This window comes from Macaca thibetana, chromosome 1 (genome assembly GCF_024542745.1).
Source record: "Macaca thibetana thibetana isolate TM-01 chromosome 1, ASM2454274v1, whole genome shotgun sequence".
NCBI classification, from domain to species: Eukaryota; Metazoa; Chordata; class Mammalia; order Primates; family Cercopithecidae; genus Macaca; species Macaca thibetana.
This window is the reverse complement of record NC_065578.1, coordinates 10189613-10211464: the sequence shown is the minus strand read 5'-3', so window position 1 is coordinate 10211464 and position 21852 is coordinate 10189613. Positions and strand designations below refer to the sequence as shown.

The 21852-nt window shown below is 44.1% G+C and overlaps 2 protein-coding genes across 8 annotated transcripts in view; one reads left to right on the top strand and one right to left on the bottom strand.

Moving 5' to 3' along the window:
* MASP2 (MBL associated serine protease 2) overlaps positions 1–7075 on the top strand; it is a 21817-nt gene extending 14742 nt beyond the window's left edge. The window contains exons 9-11 of the mRNA XM_050788339.1: positions 2116–2250; positions 2748–2822; positions 5945–7075. Of these exons, the coding sequence (XP_050644296.1) occupies positions 2116–2250; positions 2748–2822; positions 5945–6708 (974 nt within the window). The 3' untranslated portion in view covers positions 6709–7075. The remainder of the gene's footprint in view (positions 1–2115; positions 2251–2747; positions 2823–5944) is intronic.
* Positions 2472–21852, bottom strand: TARDBP (TAR DNA binding protein). Of its 7 annotated transcripts, none has more exons than XR_007725164.1 (10): positions 21448–21852; positions 20234–20482; positions 16885–17048; positions 15385–15525; positions 13025–13195; positions 11363–11489; positions 10281–10420; positions 9241–9547; positions 8368–8466; positions 2472–2819 (listed from the first exon to the last, which is right to left on the bottom strand). XR_007725164.1 is itself a non-coding variant. In XM_050788684.1 (7 exons), exons 2-7 carry the CDS (start codon positions 20469–20471, stop codon positions 10365–10367), a joined length of 897 nt encoding a protein of 298 aa, XP_050644641.1. In that variant the 5' UTR covers positions 20472–20482; positions 21448–21852; the 3' UTR covers positions 9568–10364. The 7 variants fall into 7 exon arrangements, 3 of the variants coding, with proteins under 3 accessions (XP_050644641.1, XP_050644657.1, XP_050644624.1); XR_007725168.1 differs by having other exon boundaries at positions 11372–11489; XR_007725162.1 differs by having other exon boundaries at positions 10281–11489.

Sequence of the window (21852 nt, the reverse complement as noted above, 5' to 3'; positions counted from 1 at the left end):
TGCTCTGTCGCCCAGGCTGGAGTGCAGTGGCGCGATCTCAGCTCACTGCAAGCTCCGCCTCCCAGGTTCACGCCATTCTCCTGCCTCAGCCTCCCGAGTAGCTGGGACTACAGGTGCCCGCCACCACACCCGGCTAATTTTTTTTTTGTATTTTAGTAGAGACGGGGTTTCACCGTGTTCGCCAGGATGGTCTCGATCTCCTGACCTCGTGATCCGCCCGTCTCGGCCTCCCAAAGTGCTGGGATTACAGGCTTGAGCCACCGCGCCCGGCCTAATCATTACTTTGTTTATGTTTATTTATATTTTATTTTTTGAGACGGAGTCTCGTTCTGTTGCCCAGGCTGGAGTGGAGTGGTGCCATCTAGACTCACTGCAAGCTCCTCCTGCTGGGTTCAAGCAATTATTCTGCCTCAGCCTCCTGAGTAGCTGGGATTACAGGCGCCTGTCACCAAGCCCAGCTAATTTTTGTATTTTTAGTAGAGACGAGGTTTCACCACGTTGGCCAGGCTGGTCTTGAACTGCTGACTTCAAGTGATCCACCTGCTTCAGCCTCCCAAAGTGTTGGGATTACAGGCGTGAGCCACCGCGACCAGCCAGTTTTTTTTTTTTTTTTTTAAACAGGGTCTCATTCTGTCGCCCAGGCTGGAGTGCCGTGGCACAGTCTCGGCTCACTGAAACCACCTCCTCTGGGGTTCAAGCGATTCTCCTGCTTCAGCTTCCCCAGTAGCTGGGATTAGAGGTGCCTGCCACCACAACCCGTAATTTTTTAATTTTAATAGAGGCGGAGTTTCACCATGTTGCCCAGGCTTGTCTCGCACTCGTAATCTCAAGTGATCCACCCACCTTGGCCTCCCAAAGTGCTGAGATTACAGGTGTGAGCCACCAGGCCCGGCCTAATCGTTACTCTTTTGGCGTGTGTCCCTCCAATTACACACAATTCACACATGTGAGCAAGTATATACTACTGTATGTAGAAAGGGGGGTAATTTTATGTGGTAATACACACACCCCAAACTGGGATAATGATGTACATTACCATTTTGTGAACTAAAAATCATGTATTTTTTTCTTGGAGACAGGGTTTTGCCCTGTCGCCCAGGCTGGAGTGCAGTGGCTTAATCATAGCTCATATGACACACCCTCAAACTCCTGGGCTCAAGTGATCCTCCTGTCTCAGCCTCCTGAGTAGCTCGGACTATAGGCACGTGCCACATACCCAGCTCCTTTTAAATTTTTGCTAGAGATGGGGTCTCACTATGTTGCCCAGGCTGCCCTGGCCTAAGTGCTGGGATTACAGGTGTGAGCCACCATGCCCAGTGAGCTTTAGAAAGACTTCCAAGTCTTTCTCAATACTTCAACGTATTAAAAGGATCAGAAGAAGCAGCTGAATTTTTTGTTTTGGAGACAAGGTCTCTATCACCCAGGCTGTAGTGCAGTGGTATGATCATAGCTCACTACAACCTCATCCTCCCAGGCTCAAGCGATCCTCCTGCTTCAGCCTCCAGAAGAGCTGAGACCATACCACCAAGCCCAGCCAATTTACCTTTAGTAGACAGGGTTTTGCTGTTGCCCAGGCTGGTCTTGAACTCCTGGTCTCAAGTGACCTTCCCACCTTGGCCTCCCAAAATGCTGATTACAGGTTTGAACCACCAAGCCTGGGTCCTCCAATCTTACTGTCGCGTCCTTTTCTACCCTTATTGCCTTGTGAATTGCAAGCTTTTACATCCAACCAGCCTGTGCCATGTCGCGTGCTATTCTGCTGCAGACCTTTCTTATATTGACGTGAGGGTGCTAAGGAGCTCCGGTGGTTTCAAATTCCCTTTCTCCAGGAAAGGTAGCACCTCTTCCTCGGCATGGACCACTCCCCCTCAGTTCAGCCATTTAGTTACCTTCCCCCTCAGCCTCCCAATAATTGGGACAAAAGGCACGTGCCACCATGCTCGACTTTTTAATCTCTTGTAGAGAGGGGGTCTTGCCGTGTTGCCCAGGCTGGTCTCAAACTCCTGGGCTCAAGGGATTTGCCTGCCTCAGTCTCCCAAAGGTGCTTCTCCAGACCTTTGGAAAGTTAGCATTGAAATGATCAATGCATTCCTCCCTCCCATGCTTCTTTCTTAGTTGTTGACTGTGGCCCTCCTGATGATCTACCCAGTGGCCGAGTGGAGTACATCACAGGTCCTGAAGTGACCACCTACAAAGCTGTGATTCAGTACAGCTGTGAAGAGACCTTCTACACAATGAAAGTGAATGATGGTATGCATATTGTTCAAAGTTGGGGGTGGGCAATACTTGGAACTTAAGCCCCCATGGTCTGAAAATAAACTTTAACCAACATTTTTGGCTAAGGCTAGACAAAAGATTAAAAGTCACTTCTCCCATCCGCTAAGTGAAATATTATAGCTAAAGTGACTTTAATGTCAATTTGCAAAAATCTGAAAACGGATCTAGTAAATGACTACTACAAACACACAATATATTCCAAATGGTTTAATTTAACAAGTCAAAACCTTATCATTAAGCACTTGAGATCTTGATACATATTCAAGTTACACATCTAAAAGGTTTCCACTTTGCAAGCAAACATGGTAATGCAGAGACCTCCTATTTATGAAATCATATAAAATGGTTCTTCAGACACCTCTATTTCCCACGGATGCTCAAGAATCGACATTTTTCAAGGGGGTATTCAAGCAAATGACAACCATCTTAAACATGCAGTTAAACATTTTTGCTTTTCCAATGATTTGCAGGTAAATATGTGTGTGAGGCTGATGGATTCTGGACAAGCTCCAAAGGAGAAAGATCACCGCCAGTCTGTGAGCCTGGTAATGGACACATTTATACAAGAGATTGGTAATTGATGGAAAGTAGAACTGGGTAGGAGGCAGTAAGGAGAGCTTTAGCTGTGGTAGGCAGAAATGTAACTTCAGCACTTGGCTCTTAGGCTAAGTTATTATTTCCAAATAGTATGTTCTCATTACCCCCTTTCCATATAGAGAGGTTGTTAGGTGCTGCCTGCATCAGTCATTTATTTTTGACCTTTTAACTAGGCAAGCATAAAAAATTAAATGATTTTTAGGCCAGGTGTGGCTCATGCCTGTAATCCCAGCACTTTGGGAGGCCGAGGCAGGTGGGTCACCTGAGGCTGGGAGTTTGAGACCACGCTGACCAGCATGGAGAAATCCCGTCTCTACTAAAAATACAAAATTAGCCGGGCGTAGTGGTACATGTCTGTAATCCCAGCTACTTGAGAGGCTGAAGCAGGAGAATCGCTTGAACCCGGGAGGTAGAGGTTGCAATGAGCTGAGATCGCACCATTATACTCCAGTCTGGGCAACAGTAGTGATATTCCATATCAAAAAAAAAAAAAAAAAAAGGATTTTTAAAATTATCTTGAACAATTTATACATTTATAAATACGAGTTCTTCTGTTGAGTTACTATTCTATGTTAAAATGCTATTAAAACCCAAAGCTAATAATTTCCCGAAGCAATTGTTTTCAACATCTAGTTTTTAAACATCAATGCAATCTGCCTTTTAATAGCGCTTTTTAAATTTTTTTAAACCAGAATTGGCTCCAAAGATAATAGTTGAGTAGAATGATTTTTTTTTTTTTTTTTTTTTTTTTTTTTTTGAGAGGGAGTCTCGCTCTGTCGCCAGGTTGGAGTGCAGTGGTGCAATCTCGGCTCACTGCAACCTCCCCCTCTGTAGAATTATTAAAAAAAAATAAATCGAGGCCGAGCGCGGTGGCTCACGCCTGTAATCCCAGCACTTTGGGAGGCTGAGGCGGGTGGATCACGAGGTCAGGAGATCGAGACCATCCTGGCCAACATGGTGAAACCCCGTCTCTACTTAAAAAAAAAAAAAATTAGCCAGGCGTGGTGGCGGGCGCCTGTAGTCCCAGCTACTCAGGAGGCTGAGGCAGGAGAATGGCGGGAACCCGGGAGACGGAGCTTGCAGTGAGCCAAGATCTCGCCACTGCACTCCAGCCTGGGCAACAGAGCCACACAGTGTCTTAGAAAAAAAAAAAAAAAGCACTTTGGGAGGCTGAGGCGGGCGGATCACGAGGCCAGGAGACCGAGACCAGTCTGGCTAACACGGTGAAACCCCGTCTCTATTAAAAATACAAAAAATTAGCTGGGCACGGCGGCGGGCGCCTGTAGTCCCAGCTGTAGTCCCAGCTACTCGGGAGACTGAGGCAGGAGAATGGCGTGAATCCGGGAAGCGGAGCTTGCAGTGAGCCGAGATTGTGCCATCGCACTCCAGCCTGGGTGAGACTCATCTCAAAAAAAAAAAAAAAAAAAAAAAAAAAAACCAGAAAGATAATAATATATTAATTACCAAAATCAGAAAGATAATAATATATTAATTACCCTTGTGTTATGTAGCTCAGGTTTTTTTTTGTTTTTTTTTTTTAAAGACGGAGTCGCTCTGTCACCCAGGCTGGAGTGCAGTGGCGCGATCTCGGCTCACTGCAAGCTCCGCCTCCCGGGTTCACACCATTCTGCCTCAGCCTCCCCAGTAGCTGGGACTACAGGCGCCTGCCGCCACTCCCGGCTAATTTTTTTGTATTTTTGTAAAGATGGGGTTTCACTGTGTTAGCCAGGATGGTCTTGATCTCCTGACCTCGTGATCCACCCGCCTCAGCCTCCCAAAGTGCTGGGATTACAGGCGTGAGCCATCGCGCCTGGCCCAGTCTAGGTTTTAATGCAAGTGCACTACCTCAATAGGGAACATATGCTACATTAATGGGTGTATTTAATTTGCAATAAAGATACAAAACCTAGTTTGGAAGAATCAACTAGACCAAAAATATATTTCTGGAACCTGCAGGGTCCTAGCCACAAATGCAACATTCTAATGTCTAAAACATTTGTATGTTCAAAGGTAAAAGTAATTTTGCAAAGATACTGACTTTAGTTCTTGCTTTCCTAGGATTACATAAATCCCCATTTTACAAGTAGGAAAACAGAAACAGTGAAAGGTTATGTCCTTCTAATTCCTATGCACATCATCCAGTCCATCTGCTCAGACAATGCCTGCTTGCCCTGTTAATTTTCCTTTTTTTTTTTTTGAGATGGAGTTTTGCTCTTGTAGCCCAGGCTAGAGTGCAGTGATATGACTTGGCTCACCGCAACCTCTGCCTCCCAGGTTCAAGCAATTCTCCTGCCTCAGCCTCCCGAATAGCTGGGATTACAGGTGCCCACCACCATGCCCGGCTAATTTTTGTATATGTAGTAGAGACAGCATCTCACCATGTTGGCCAGGCTGGTCTCAAACTCCTGACCTCAGGTGATCCACCCACCTCAGCCTTCCTAAGTGCTGGGATTACAGGTGTGACACTGCATCCAGCCAATTTCCCCATCTTTTTAAAATTTTTTTGAGACAGTCTTGCTCTGTCGCCCAGCCTAGAGTGCAGTGGCGCGATCTCGACTCACTGCAAGCTTCGCCTCCCAGGTTCCCGCCATTCTCCTGCCTCAGCCTCCCGAATAGCTGGGACTACAGGCATCTGCCACCACACTCGGCTCACTTTCTGTATTTTTAGTAGAGATGGGATTTCACCATGTTAGCTAGGATGGTCTTGATCTCCTGACCTCGTGATTCGCCTGCCTTGGCCTCCCAAAGTGCTGGGATTACAGGCATGAGCCACCATGCCCTGCCTTCCCAATCTTACAGACCAAATTATTTTAGCAAAACAAAATAACTTCTAAAAGTCAGTTTTCACTAATCTCATTTTCTGAGCTAAGAAATACCAAAAGGTTTTATCAGGTGTTTGAACTGCGATGTTTTAAAATAGCCTCACTTGCCTGTATAGGTGGTCACCCACCAACTCATGTAATGTAACTTTTGGTTGACATCGAATACATACTTGAAAGTGGTCATAATTTAAGAAAAACATGACTGACATTTTACAAAGGCTCTCTACCTATCTGCTTTTTTCCCTCAGTTTGTGGACTATCAGCCCGTACAACAGGAGGGCGTATATATGGAGGGCAAAAGGCAAAACCTGGTGATTTTCCTTGGCAAGTCCTGATATTAGGTGGAAGCACAGCAGCAGGTGCACTTTTATATGACAACTGGGTCCTCACAGCTGCTCATGCCATATATGAGCAAAAACATGATGCATCCTCCCTGGACATTCGATTGGGCGCCCTGAAGAGACTATCGCCTCATTATACACAAGCCTGGGCTGAAGCTGTTTTTATACATGAAGGTTATACTCATGATGCTGGCTTTGACAATGACATAGCACTGATTAAATTGAATAACAAAGTTGTAATCAATAGCAACATCACGCCTATTTGTCTGCCAAGAAAAGAAGCTGAATCCTTTATGAGGACAGATGACATTGGAACTGCATCTGGATGGGGATTAACCCAAAGAGGCCTTCTTGCTAGAAATCTAATGTATGTCGACATACCAATTGTTGACCATCAAAAATGTACTGCTGCATATGAAAAGCCACCCTATTCAGGGGGAAGTGTAACTGCTAACATGCTTTGCGCTGGCTTAGAAAGTGGGGGCAAGGACAGCTGCAGAGGTGACAGCGGAGGGGCACTGGTGTTTCTAGATAATGAAACACAGAGGTGGTTTGTGGGAGGAATAGTGTCCTGGGGTTCCATGAATTGTGGGGAAGCAGGTCAGTACGGAGTCTATACAAAAGTCATTAACTATATTCCCTGGATCAAGAACATAATTAGTAATTTTTAATTCGCATGTCTGCAGTCAGTCAAGGATTCCTCATTTTTAGAAATGCCTGTGAAGACCTTGGCAGCAACGTGACCTGAGAAGCATTAATCATTACTATGAACATGGCAGTTGTTGCTCCACCCAAAAAACAGACTCCAGGTGAGACTGCTGTCATTTCTCCACTTACCAGTTTAATTCCAACCTTACCCACTGACTCAAGGGGACATAAACTACGAGTGATAGTCACCTGTGCCAACCCAATGTAATGTGACTGCTCAAATTACATTTTGTTACTTTAAAAGGCCAGTCTCTTTTCATACTGGCTGTTGGCATTTCTGTAAACTGCCTGTCCATGGTCTTTGACTGTTTTTAAACTTGTTCTTATTGATCTCTGTAAGTGCTTTATATATTATAGCAGTATTGATTCAAGGATAACCTTGAATCTTTTGGGGTAGGTAGGCTGGAAACACAATACTTCAGCCCAGGTACCGACTAAAATTTCCATGTTAAAAACCAATACCACAAATTGGTGGGATACAATTATTCACTTATCAAATTGTCAGACAAAAGGAACGTGAATAGTAGTACTATTTCATATTGTTAAAGACAACATAAACTTCCCAAAGGACTATTTGGCAATACATTTTAAGCAAGACCAGGCATGTTCAGGGAGAGTGGCAGGCCATAGACTGGCAATACATTTCAAAAGCCCTTAAAAAGCATGCATAATCTTCGACTTAGCAATTTCAATGCTAAGAATTTATTTTAGCAGTAAGGATATTCCCAGCAATTGGAAATAACCTGAATAATGTTCAAATTCAGAAGACTGAATCAAAATGTGGCATTTCCACAAGATGAAAAATGGCATTAGAAATAAGTGGTGATGTTATAGATAAATCTGTAATTTTTTCCCCTTTACAATGAACATGAAATACTTGGGCACAGTGATGCCTAACAAGAGCACAGATCACACAACAGTTGAGTCAAGTACAGAACACTAATACACAGTTAGGAGCTACTTTGCTTGTACTCAACAACAAAATCATACTATTACACATTATCTCTTGGATTACGGAGTAGTTCCTACTTTTTCCTACTAAGGACAAAACTTAAGTGCTGATTTAACCTTAAAAATCTCATTTCATTTTAGCTGGCTATTCCTTCCTAAAAGGTTTGAATAGCTAACATTCAAGTTTTTCAGTCTAACAGTTAACATTCCATGTAAAAGTTTACCGTGAGTCTTGGCCTCATTGCATATAAAGTATAAAGTACAACTTCTTGAGACTCAATTTTTATTTTCTTTTTTTAGACTCAATTTTTAAAGGTAACTTTCCAGCATCTGTATGTCACATATAAAAAGAAATCGTGTTTTTCCAGTAAGACTCCAGACACTAAACTGTGGTGTCAAAAAAATTTTTTATTTAGCTGGTTCAAAAAATTTTTTAGAATGAATGCATTTAGATGACCAAATAGATTTTTAAAAACAAATCTTTGCCAAATAGTTTAAGTACTTCTAAACTTCAAAATCTTTTTAGGGTAAAATAAATACCCGTATCTATGCAGTACCATAAACATGTTAATAAAAGGCTACTCAACATTGAAAGCCTTCTAAGACCAGTAACTGAAATTTACACAAGTGTAAAGAAGGGATTAAACCATGCCGTCGACAAGTTAACTTACCCCTGGGCTTCTTGAAGGCTTGTCAGTTTAGTCTTTGGAGGTCCCCGAGTACCATTTTAAGTGTTACCATGTTACTGCTGCTGAGTAATAGTGCAAGTGCTAAAATGCAAAATTCAGATGGTACAGGGTTTGGAAATCATGCAGATTTAGATGCAGATTAAAAAAAAAATTAAAACAACTCAAGATCCCTTTACAGAGGAAACCAAATAACGAAACAATGTGGCGATTACAAGTCTAAAGGATGACTTCATTTATAAATGTTTAAAACAGGTAACTTGCAAAATGACAAACCTATTTATCATAATCTAATTAGGTAAGGGCATTAACTACTAACACAACAAATGTCGCATTCTTCCAACTAGAAAATGAGCTCAACTCTCACAGAATTAGTTACAAAAAAGTACAACAGAGAATCAATGTTATTGCTTTTACATACTTAACAATGCATTGTGAGAGTCTGAGTTTTGTAAGTGATTTTATTCAACTTTATTCAATGTTACCACATTCCCCCACCTCCTGGAGGACGAAGCCCATTCCACTTAACACTTCCAGACAGACAACCCACCCTAATTCTTAAAGCTATCAGGCCTCTTAATGGATTTCAGGCACAAGATAATTTGTGGTTTCTTCTACTTTATCCCTATTGCAATTAATTCCACTTTTCAAATCTCAAACTAGGAAGGTACTGATACTCCCTTTTCAATTGATATGCTTTGCTACAAAGCATTAGAAAATAATCAACATTTTGCCCACTCTCCCAAATAATCTTTTTAGAAGGAATGATTTCCCAATGGAGATTTATACAGGCCATGTAAATAGAACATCACCCAAATGCACAGAGGCACTAAGAAAAAGCCGGAGGGTACTGCTTACCATTTTAGGTGCGGTCACCCAGACTTATTCAAAACTAGATTTCAAAAGAAAAAAAAACAAAAACAAAAAACAAAAACAAAACAAAAAAAAAAACTTTTCACTTTGGCCAATGCAAGAACAAATACCAATTAAGTCTGGGTATCAGGTGTCAATGCATGACAGGTGATGAATCCATTTGACTTGAGACAACTTTTCAAATAAGTTTATTTGAAGCAAAATAAACTACTGCCAAGAAACTTTATGAAAGTTCCATCTCAAAAGGGTCAAAAAAGGGGAATTAACTGCTATGAATTCTTTGCATTCAGGGCTGCAAAACAAAGACACATATTATTTAAATCAGTTTTATTTAAGAATTTCCAACAATGACAACTCTTATAAAAAGCATCCAAGCACAGGACACAGAACTGCAGCAAACAGCATTCTTATGGGTAGCTAACAGACATTAGAACTTCCACCCTTCTTTGAGACACCTGAGCTCACCGGTGAACTCTGCTTCAAGTCCTCCTGCAAAGCACACCACAAGCTCAGTCCATGTTCTCAGCCCATCAGCTTCAGTTCACATTGCCACACTTACATATCAGTAACAGAAGAGAACACACACCATACAGCATTCACAGCAGTTGACAAAGGGGTAGGGGGAGTACAAGTATCATTTCACTTAACACATTCAACTAATGTGGGTTATCTAAGAACAAAAACTCACTTAAAGTCTTCCAACAGATGTGGATGTCCTTTGAATGCAAAAAACATTCGTACATTATTTGCTATCATTGCTCTCTGCACACTCTCTCACCAAAGCCACAGGATTGAGAGACACATCTCGCCAAGTTAAAAAATATCCATTATGCACCACCAAGTCTCTGCACGCGCTCTCTCCTTTTCTCGCTCATACTAGCCTTTCATGCCTCGGCACCACCATCAATCCCACACAAGGTTTCAAAAGTTCAAACAGCCTTCTGGTTCCATATCACAGCCTTGCGTTCATAGCGTTGATACGACTCCATGAAATAAAGAGTAGCGGATAAAAATGGGACACCCACCGTCAAAGACGCGGCCTGTGATGCGTGATGACGAATTCTTGAATGAGAAAGCATGTAGACAGAAGTATTCCTATGGCAGAATATTTACAGCACTACTTTCAATGAAGTGCTTCTTCCATAAACATTTGAAATGAGATGAACTGCAGAGATTAAATGAAGGCTTCATATTGTACTTTTGTATATGAGGGGAGACAAGTGTTAAAAAACAAAACAAAAGAACCAAACACTGTGACACCATGATCTCCTAAAAGGAGATTTTCTTAAGGAAAAAAATCCATATGGTGGGGTTCAAATTAAAACAAGGGGTAAAGAATGTAGTTCTAATCAATGGTTTCCATTTTGAACATGCAAAGAATTCACTTGACAAGTCCAGGGATAAAATATTACAGGAGAAACCTTTTGATATCAATTGTAGTGTGTTGGTTTACCAATCAGGCAAACAGCAGTTCACTTTCAACCACTCAATATTTCAACCTTTCATGTAACAAAACTTATAAAATTCCTTTAGCTCTTCCTTTTTCTAAAGAAAAATGTCAAAAATACTGCTGAATATACTCCACACTGAACAAACCAATTTTGAAAATTCTTAGTACATACGTATTTTACAATATACTTACCATGAGTTTAGAAAAATTTGAATTCCCACCATTCTATACCAACCAACCACAACCCCACTGCCTACATTCCCCAGCCAGAAGACTTAGAATCCATGCTTGAGCCAAAGCCTCCATTAAAACCACTGCCCGACCCTGCATTTGATGCTGATCCCCAACCAATTGCTGCACCAGAATTAGAACCACTATAAGAGTTATTTCCAGAACCGAAGGCCTGGTTTGGCTCCCTCTGCATGTTGCCTTGGCTTTGGTTATTACCCGATGGGCCTGACTGGTTCTGCTGGCTGGCTAACATGCCCATCATACCCCAACTGCTCTGTAGCGCTGCCTGGGCAGCAGCCATCATGGCTGGATTAATGCTGAATGCACCAAAGTTCATCCCACCACCCATATTACTACCTTGATTGTTTCCCAAACCAGCTCCACCCCCTCTGCTATTACCAAATCCACCCTGATTCCCAAAGCCACCTGGATTACCACCAAATCTTCCACTTCTTTCTAACTGTCTATTGCTATTGTGCTTAGGTTCGGCATTGGATATATGAACGCTGATTCCTTTAATGATCAAGTCCTCTCCACAAAGAGACTGCGCAATCTATAAGAAATAAGGGATGTAAACAAAGAAGATTAAACCATTGATCCATACATTTAAAGTAGCAACAAAACTTAGATTACAAGCATTAATTTATCTAAAGCCAGAGGAAAAATAAGCAATGACTGCTCATTTCATTTAAACCCCCAATACAGCTTTTAGTTTTATTAATAGCAGCAGTGATATTTCCGTCGATTTTCAAAAGACATAGGCTGGACATGGTGGCTCATGCCTGTAATCTTAGCGCTTTGGGAGGCCAAGGTGGGAGGACTGTGTAAGGCTAAGAGTTGAAGACTAGCCTGGCAGCCTGGACGATACAGGGAGACCCCACCTCTATTAAAAAAACCCCACAAAATGCCACATTAGCTGAGCATAGTGGCATGTACCTGTCCTAGCTACTTAGGAGGCTGCAGCTGAAGGATCCTCCCCTGGAGGCTGAACCCAATTCTAGGATGTAGTGAGCTTTGATTACACCACTGTGTTCCACCAGCCTGGGCAACGGAGTGAGACCTTGTCTCAAAAAAAAAAAAAGGGGGGGGACCAGGATCGGGAGCAGTGGCTCGCGCCTGTAGTCCCAGCACTTTGGGAGGCTGAGGCAGGTGGATCACCTGAGGTCAGGAGTGCAGGACCAGCCAGACCAAAACAGTGAAACCCCGTCTCTACTAAAGATAAAAAAAAATGGCCAGGTGTGGTGGCTCACACCTGTAATCTCAGCACTTTGGGAGGGAGGCTGAGGTGGGCGGATCATCTGAGGTCAGGAGTTTGAGACCAGCCTGGCCAACATGGTGAAACCGTGTCTCTACTAAAAATACAAATAAATTAGCTAGGCGTCGTAGCAGGCGCCTGTAATCCCAGCTACTTGGGAGGCTGAGGCAGGAGAACTGCTTGAACCCATTAGGTGGAGGTTGCAGTGAACCGAGATTGTGCCACTGCACCCCAGTCTGCGCAACAAGAGCGAAACTCTATCTCAAACAAAAAACAAAAAACAAAACAAAAAATGGTATATAACATTCCCAAATGCCACATACTGAAAACTATCTAAAGGTATACTTACTTTTAGATTTTTTTAAAATATTACATTTGGGATATCAGATACAGGTATCACAAACGTCTAGGCCCATACACCCTACATCTTACAAGGTCAGAAAACTCAGCTAAGACTAGCAATTAGCTGGATGGGAAATGTTCAAGAGAAATTACCTAATTACCTGGGACATATTTTTTTTTTGAGACAGTCTTGCTCTGTCACCAGGCTGGAGTGCAGTGGCGTGATCTCAGCTCACTGCCACCTCCGCCTCCTGGGTTCAAGTGATTCCCCTACCTCAGGCTCCAGAGTAGCTGGGACGACAGGCGTGCACCACCATACCCAGCTAATTTTTTTTTTTTGTATTTTAATAGAGACAGGGTTTCGCCATGTTGGCCAGGATGGTCTTGATCTCCTGACCTCGTGATCCGCCCACCTCAGCCTCCCAAAGTGCTGGGATTACAAGCATGAGCCACCACGCCTGGTCGGGACATATTGTTAAGGAGAAAAATACCTGATCATCTGCAAATGTAACAAAGGCAAAGGCCCTGAACGGCTTGGGGATGAAGACATCCATCACATCCCCGTACTGAGAGAAGAACTCCCGCAGCTCATCCTCAGTCATGTCCTCTGTACAGCGCCCCACAAACACTTTTCTGCTTCTCAAAGGCTCATCTTGGCTTTGCTGATCAAATCAAAAGGAAGAAAAAAAACTCAGAAATATGTTATGAACAATGAAAAAAGCATTAAGGTAAGGGATATAACAAAATCATTCTGCCTTGGATAGCAGTGAATCATTAAAAAGTAGACATACCCTTAATTTTTTGCATCAGCATTTTTTTTCTTAAAAGGCTTCAGTGAAGAGTAACGTTTTAAGTTACAAAAGTACAGTCATGCATCACATCACGATGGACATATGTTCTGAGAAATACATCATGAGCCATTACACAATTTCATCATTGTGGCCAGGTGTGGTGGTGAACACCTGTAATCCCAGCACTTTGAGAGGCCGAGGCGGGTGGATCACCTGAGGTCTGGAGTTCAAGACCAGCCTGGTCAACATGGTGAACCCCCAGCTCTACTAATACAAAAATTAGCTGGGTGTGGTGGCAGGTGCCTGCAATCCCAGCATCTTGGGAGGCTGAGGCAGGAGAATCACTTGAATCCAGGAGGTGGAGGTTGCAGTGAGCCAAGACTGCACCTTTGCACTCTAGAGTGAGCAACAAGAGTAAAACTCTGTCTCAAAAAAAAAAAAAAAAAAAAAAAAAGGCCGGGCACAGTGGCTCACGCCTGTAATCCCCACACTTTGGGAGGCCAAGGCAGGTGGATCACCTGAGGTCAGGAGTTCAAAATAAGCCTGACCAACATGGAGAAACCCCATCTCTACTAAAAATACAAAGTTAGCCAGGCATAGTGGTGCATGCCTGTAATCCCAGAAGCTCGGGAAGCTGAGGCAGGAGAATTGCTGGAACCTGGGAGGCGGAGATTGCAGTGACCCAAGAGCACACCATTGCACTCCAGCTTGGGCAACAAGAGCAAAACTCCGTCTCAAAAAAAAAAAAAAAAAAAAAAAAAAAAAAAGCCAGGCGCAGTGGCTGGGCAGATCATGAGGCCAGAAGATTAAGACCATCCTGGCGGCCAGGAGCGGTGGCTCAAGCCTGTAATCCCAGCACTTTGGGAGGCCGAGATGGGCGGATCACAACGTCCGGAGATCAAGACCATCCTGCCTAACCCGGTGAAACCCCGTCTCTACTAAAAAATACAAAAAACTAGCCGGGCGAGGTGGCGGGCGCCTGTAGTCCCAGCTACTCGGGAGGCTGAGGCAGGAGAATGGCGTAAACCCGGAGGCGGAGCTTGCAGTGAGCTGAGATCCGGTCACTGCACTCCAGCCTGGGTGACAGAGCGAGACTCCATCTCAAAAAAAAAAAAAAAAAAAAAAAAAAAAAGACCATCCTGGCTAACATGGCGAAACCCCATCTCTACTAAAAATACAAAAAATCAGCCAAGCGTGTTGGCAGGCGCCTGTAGTCCCAGCTACTCAGTAGGCTGAGGCAGGAGAATGGCGTGAACCCAGAAGGTGGAGCTTGCAGTGAGCTGAGATCGCACCACTGTACTCCAGCCTGGACGACAAAGTGAGACACTGTCTCAAAAAAACAAACAAACAAACAAAAGATCGTCATTGTGCAAACATCATATAAACCCAGATAGCACAGCCTACCCCACACTTAGGCTAGATGGTATAGCCTATTGCTCCCAGGCCACAAACTTCCAAGTTACTGTACTCAACACTGTAGGTGACTGACTGTAACATGATTGTAAGTATCTGTGTATCTAAACATAGAAAGGGTACCATAAAAACAGTGTTATAATCTTATGGGACCACTGCTGTACATGTGGTCTGCTGCTGACTGATGAACTTTGCCATGTGATGCATGACTGTATTTGGATTTGAGAAAATCAATAAATACGCAATCTCCTGGCAAAGATGATGATGTTCCAAATAAGCAAATGTTATTTGTTTGCTTGGAAAAAGGTCTTTATAACAAGATTAATGTACGTATTCTGATTGTCTTTATGTTTTAACATATAACTATGTAAGAAACTGTTAACTTGACAAATAATCTTTCCTCTTTTCCATGCATAACAAAAAGGAAGAACAAAATGAACAAAGGTTTCATTTGGAGAAGTAATAAACTAAATATTTCAAACAAGCATAAAATATTCAGCATGCATTAAGGGCCAAAGACTTCAACAAGACAAAAGGATTTCATGAACACACCCTACCACTATCTTTTCTAAGTGTGTTTACATTTTATCTTACAATCTTCTAAGGAAGTTTGTCAGCAAAAAATCCCAAAGCACAGACCCAAGTACCTTAGAATTAGGAAGTTTACAGTCACACCATCGTCCATCTATCATATGTCGCTGTGACATTACTTTCACCTGTGTTTCATATTCCGTAAAACGAACAAAGCCAAACCCCTTTGAATGACCAGTCTTAAGATCTTTCTTGACCTAGAAAGGATGATTTAAGTTTACTCTAACAGTACACATACACATTCCACGCCCAAATCGTAGTTCCTTAAAAAACAATTTGAATGGTTTTAACTGGATGCAGTTGTTTAAAACTTAAACCAAGTTAGTCTTCAGAGTAAAAACAAGGAGGTTAATATTGAATCCATACCGTGTTAACAATAGAGCAAAACTCACTTATACAACAGAAATGTTTTTGAGTTCTTAAAAAAAAGAGAGATGGGGCCAGGCGTGGTGGCTCACACCTGTATTCCCAGCGCTTTGGGAGGCTGAGGAGGGTGGATAACTTGAGCACAGGAGTTAAAGTCCAGCCTGGGCAACACAGTGAAACCCTATCTCTACAAAAAATACAAAAATTAGCCAGGTATAGTGGCATGCGTCTGTAGTCCCAGCTACTTGGCAGGCTGAAGCACAAGAATAGCTTGAATCCAGGAGGCAGAGGTTGCAGCAAGCCTAAATTGCACCACTGCACTCTAGAGCCTGGCTGACAGAGCCAGACCCTGTCTCCAAAAAGAAAAAAAGAGAAACTGAGTCTGGATTATGTTGGCTAAGGTGGTCTTGAACTCCTGGCCTCAAGCAATCCTCCCACCTCAGCCTACCAAAATGCTGGGATTACAGGCATGAGCCACCACAACAGGATTTTAACAGAATGTCTTAGAATGAATTCAAAGATAAAAAGCTATTATCACCTAATTCCCTTAAGCCTTCATGCAACAGCAGGATTTTACAATATTGAAGGTAATAATATAGAGTACAAGATATGTGTGTAAATATAACAAATATTGGAAGTATCATTTGTGTAACAGGAAGTACAGTGCCATTAAAATAACAAGAATATGGCCGGGCACGGTGGCTCACACCTGTAATCCCAGCACTGGGAGGCCAAGGCAGGTGGATCACCTGAGGTCAGGAGTTCAAGAACAGCCTGGCCAACTGGTGAAACCCTGTCTCTACTAAAAAATACAAAATTAGCCAGGCGTGATGATGTGCGCCTGTAATCCCAGATACAGGAGGCTAAGACAGGAGAAATCGCTTAAAGACAGGAGAAATCGCTTAAACCCAGGAGGTGGAGGTTTGCAGTGAGCCAAGATAGTGCCACTGCACTCCAGCCTGGACAGCAAAGTGAGACTTGGTCTCCAAAAAAAAAAAAAGTAACAAGAATGTGGCTAAGGCATCATGGCTCAGCACACTGGGGTTGAGGTGGGAGGACAGTTTGAGCCCAGGAGTTCAACACCAGAGCATAGGCAACATAGTGAGACCCCATCTCTATGTATACCAATAAATAAATGCCAGATGCTCATTCACTGTAAAGAAAAACTGTTTGATGCAATCGAAGTTTACCTGCACCATAAGAACTTCTCCAAAGGTACTAAAATACTCTTTCAGGTCCTGTTCAGTTGTTTTCCATGGGAGACCCAACACTATTAAATCGGATGTTTTCTGGACTGCTCTTTTCACTTTCACTGCTGATGAAGCATCTGTCTCATCCATTTTTCTTTTGTTATCTAAATAAAATGAGCAGAAACCTTTTAGACTTAGCACTTCTTTAAAAACACTACCTCCTACATCCAGAAATGAGAAGCAAAAAGAAGACTCTAAGAAGAGTAAGACACTGAAAACTTGCAAGAAGTGATTTTTGCTCTAGAGGACAGAATAAAGGCTTAAGTTTAGTGTCTGAGGTGCTTTTCTGGTGCAAATTCAGTGATTTCCAATTTTGTTTTTTGTAGTACTTCCAGATTACAATCTCTCTCAAAAGGTTTATCAAAACAAAAATAATTCTACTTCACTTTGACTTTAAGTATCAGCAACTTGTATCTCCCGATGTAGATTTCACTTTTATCTTTCCTAAACATTCGACAATACACAGCTTTTGCAATAAAACGGAAAACCAGGCACAGTGGTGTATATGCCTGTAAGTTCCAACAACTCAGGAGGCTGAGGAAGGAAGTTCCAACAAACTCCTGCCTTAGAGTCCAGGAGTTTGAGGCTGCAGGGTGTCTATGAACAGCCACTACAATATGCCTAGGCAACAGAGCAAGAGCCCCCATCTCTAATTTCAAAAAAGAAAAAGAAACCAAAAGTTTGGCTTACTTAAAAAAACATAACCAGCTGGGCATGGTGGCTCACACCTGTAATCCCAGCACTTTGGGAGGCTGAGGCAGGTGGATCACAAGGTCAAGAGTTCAAGACCAGCCTGGCTAAGATGGTGAAACTCCATCTATGCTAAAAACACACAAAAAAATTAGCCGGGCTCGGTGGCAGGCGCCTGTAATCCCAGTTACTTGGGAGGCTGAGGCAGGAGAATTGCCTGAACCCAAGAGGCAGAGGTTGCAGTGAGCCAAGATTGTGCCACTGCACTCCAGCCTGGGCGAGACTTTGTCTCAAAATAAAATAAAATAAATAAATAGATAAAAATACAAAAATTAGCCGGGCGTGGTGGCAGGCGCCTGTAATCCCAGCTACTCAGGAGGCTGAGGCAGAGAACTGCTTGAACCCCAGAGGTGGAGGTTGCAGTGAGCCAAGATCGCGCCACTGCACTCCAGCCTGGGTGACAGAGCAAGACTCCATCTCAAAAAACAAACAACAACAAAAAACTCCTACACAATCTTAACCTTAGGTTATTTAGAAGAGAAAGGGAGATAATTTTTTTTTTTTTTTTGAGACGGATTCTCATTCTGTCACCCAGGCTGGAGTGCAGTGGTGTAATCTCCCCTCACTGCAACCTCTGCCTCCTGGGTTCAAGTGATTAAGTGATTCTCCTGCCTCAGTCTCCCGAGTAGCTGGGATTACAGGTGTGAGCCACTGTGTCCGGCCTGGAGAGATAAATTAAATGACATTTTTTTCTTTTTTTTGAGACGGTGTCCCGCTCTACTGCCCAGGCTGGAGAGCAGTGGCACCATCTCAGCTTACTGCAACCTCCACCTCCTGGGTTCAAGCAATTCTCCTGCCTCAGCCTCCCCAGTAACTAAGACTACAGATGCAAACCACCGCGCCTAAGTTTTGTATTTTTAGTAGAGACGGGGTTTCACCACGTTGGCCAGGCTGGTCTTGAACTTCGGACCTCAGGTGATCTGCTCACCTCAGCCTCCCAAAGTGCTGGAATTACAGGTGTGAGCCACTGTACCCAGCCTGACATTTTAAATTTGGGTAAATATTAATCTATACCCAGTGGCTGAAGAAACAGCATACTAAAAACCCCCAGTTTACATTATTAATTATTATTATTATTATTATTATTTTTTTGAGACGGAGTCTCACTGTGTCTCCCAGGCTGGAGTGCAGTGGCGTGATCTCGGCTCACTGCAAGCTCCGCCTCCCGGGTTCACGCCATTTTCCCGCCTCAGCCTCCCAAGTAGCTGAGACTACAGGCGCCCGCCACCACGCCCGGCTAGTTTTTTGTATTTTTAGTAGAGACGGGGTTTCACCATGTTAGCCAGGATAGTCTCGATCTCCTGACCTCGTGATCCACCCGCCTCGGCCTCCCAAAGTGCTGGGATTACAGGCTTGAGCCACCGCGCCCGGCCCATTATTAATTATTATTATTATTTCATTATATATTTTTTTGGGACAAAGTCTTGCTCTGTCACCCAGGCTGGAGTGCAGTGGTGCAATCTCAGCTCACTGTAATCTCTGCCTCCCAGGTTTAAGCGATTCTCCTGCCTCAGCCTCCAGAGTAGCTGGGACTACAAGGCGCCCGCCACCACACCCAGCTAATTTTTGTTTTCGTTTTTTTTCTTTTTGTTTTGAGACGGAGTTTCGCTCTTGTTGCTCAGGCTGGAGTGCAATGGCATAATCTATTCACTGCAACCTCCGCCTCCCGGTTCAAGCGATTCTTCTCCTGCCTCAGCCTCCAAAGTAGCTAGGATTACAGGCACCCACCACATCTAGCTAATTTTTTGTTTTTAATAGAGATGGGGTTTCATCATGTTGGCCAGGCTGGTCTCAAACTCCTGACCTCAGGTGATCCACCCACCTCGGCCTCCCAAGTGCTGGGATTACAAGCATGAGCCACCGTGCCTGGCCCTAAAGTTTTTCTACACATGTAAAAGAGTGTCTTGCATACTGACCAAATTTAATAAGACTTTGTTGCAATACCAAGTTATAAGAAAAAGAACACACAGATCGACTATTAACAGTACACTACTTCAAAATGCGAAAATTAGCTATTTCTCATGCTTCCTTTTCTTAGATTTAGAACATCAGTGATAAGAGGCAGCGAGAAGGATAAGACCAGAACCTCAAAATTGTAATTGGAACTACACTAATTCAAGATTTGGCTACTGCAACTGTTTGTTCATTTAAGGGAAGAAATGAAGTCACATGTGCCAAATGAATGATGTAAGACCAAAAGGACAATGATCAAATCCAAATACTCGAGCACTTCAGAAGAATCTATTTACAACACTGATAGAAGCGCAAAACATTATTAGTAATTCCTTAAATTTGGCATCAACTTGGTAAAGCCTATTCAGATATTTTTAAAATACATCGCTTTCTCTTTTAAAATGATCTATAATCCCCAGTTTCCATAAATTTAGACTCATGGTCTTCCAAACTTGTCTAATAGTGAAGTTCAAGGAAATACTGAAGTTACAGGAGACATTCTGCCAGGAAACAAGGCTAAGATCCATGGATGAGACACACACCCGACCACATTTCAGCATGATTACAAAACCAAATAGTAACAAACCTTTCGGATAGTTGACAACATAAACCAGATTTCCCCAGCCAGCATCGGGGGCATGCAGAATTCCTTCTACCAGTCGGACACCTCTCATACATTGAGACACTGGATTCCTGTAGCGAAGCCCACACGCCCCTGGAAACTGGGCTGTGACCGTGGACAGCAGCACCGTCCCATCGTCTTCCGATGGTATTTCAATGGGCTCATCGTTCTCATCTTCGGTTACCCGAATATATTCAGACATCTTTTACTTTTCTTAAAGGGAAAAGAGATATGAATGAACAACATTCACGTCACAGTAACTGTTTCCTTATAACGATAATACCCAAACCATCTTAGTGTTCTGACTTCCAGAAAAATTCTTGTCTGGATTCGTACATGCATTGGTTATCTCTGAAAAATGACGAGGTGAAGGTAAGGGTAGTGATTTCCTGTCAAAATCTGATGCCTCGCCAGTTCATTCATTCAAAAAACTTTCCCTGAAGACTTATAGATGCGTCAGGTACTGAAACTGAGTCCAACGTGGCTTTCTGGTTACAAGCTGGGGTATGCAAGGGAACAATAAACAGTAGCTATTTTATGACCATCGTGGAAGTCGTTAAGTAATCCTGAAAGTAGGGGAAGAGCCTAACTGGCTGAGGCATGGGCGTGATGGGTCCAAGTCGATCTTCCTAAGCAAGCGATCCATCAGCTGAACCTGAAGACTGAATATGGGCAGTGAATCAGGTGTAAAGAACAGGAGAAAAGTTCTTCTCTGTTCCTCATTTTGGAGCTTCCGGGAGCTCCATGAGCCCGAGCCGCAAGGCCCGCGGCGACAGGTCGTGGCGGAGCCGGCCGCCGCCTCCCAGAAGCCCGCGCGTGCCAGCCGAGGGAGGAGTTTCTCAGCGCGGCCCTGGGTGGGGCGCAGGAGCACCAGGCCGAGCTGGCAGCGTCCCTCGGAGTACAAAGTACCGAAGGCTCCGGCACTGTCCGGGTCCGGGGCCAACCTCCGCCTCAGCCTGCGCGGCACCACGGGCCCGGCTCCCCGTTTCTGCACCAGCGGCCTCCCTGTGCCCGGACCTGACGACGCTCCCGAGCGAGCCCGCTCGGGCAGAACTAGGCCCGGTCTCACGACTCACATCCCGGGGCAGGGGCCGAAGCCGCTGCGTCCGCCTCGGGCCGCCCCAATGCGAGAGCCGAAGCACCTACGGCATCCTCAGTGAGAAGGCTCCGCGACTCACCCACTAGGCCGCTGCTGGGAAGCCCAACAGGGACACCGAGGCAGCGACGGACCCAAGCGCAGCCCAGCGACCGCTTCGCTCCCACAAAATGGCGCTAGGGCCGCCTCCTTCCCCCCGCCCACCGGCGTCCTCTCCCACCGGTTGCCCGTCCAGAGGTGGAAGGCGCCGAGGAGAGCCACGATGACCCTCTCCCCAGGGACTCGGGCTGCCTCTTGGAAATTCGAGCCTGCAGAGAAGCTCTGAAAGCTAAAATAAAACCAGGACCTAGGCCTGAAAAGCTGAAGATTGCAAAAAGTGTGGCTGTGTAGGCGCTGACCTCCCCCCATGTAACGCAGCAGATGGTTTCGGCCGACCAACCGCCGGCCCAGGTCTCGGTCGGAGCTCGAGCACTTTCAAAGAGCGCGA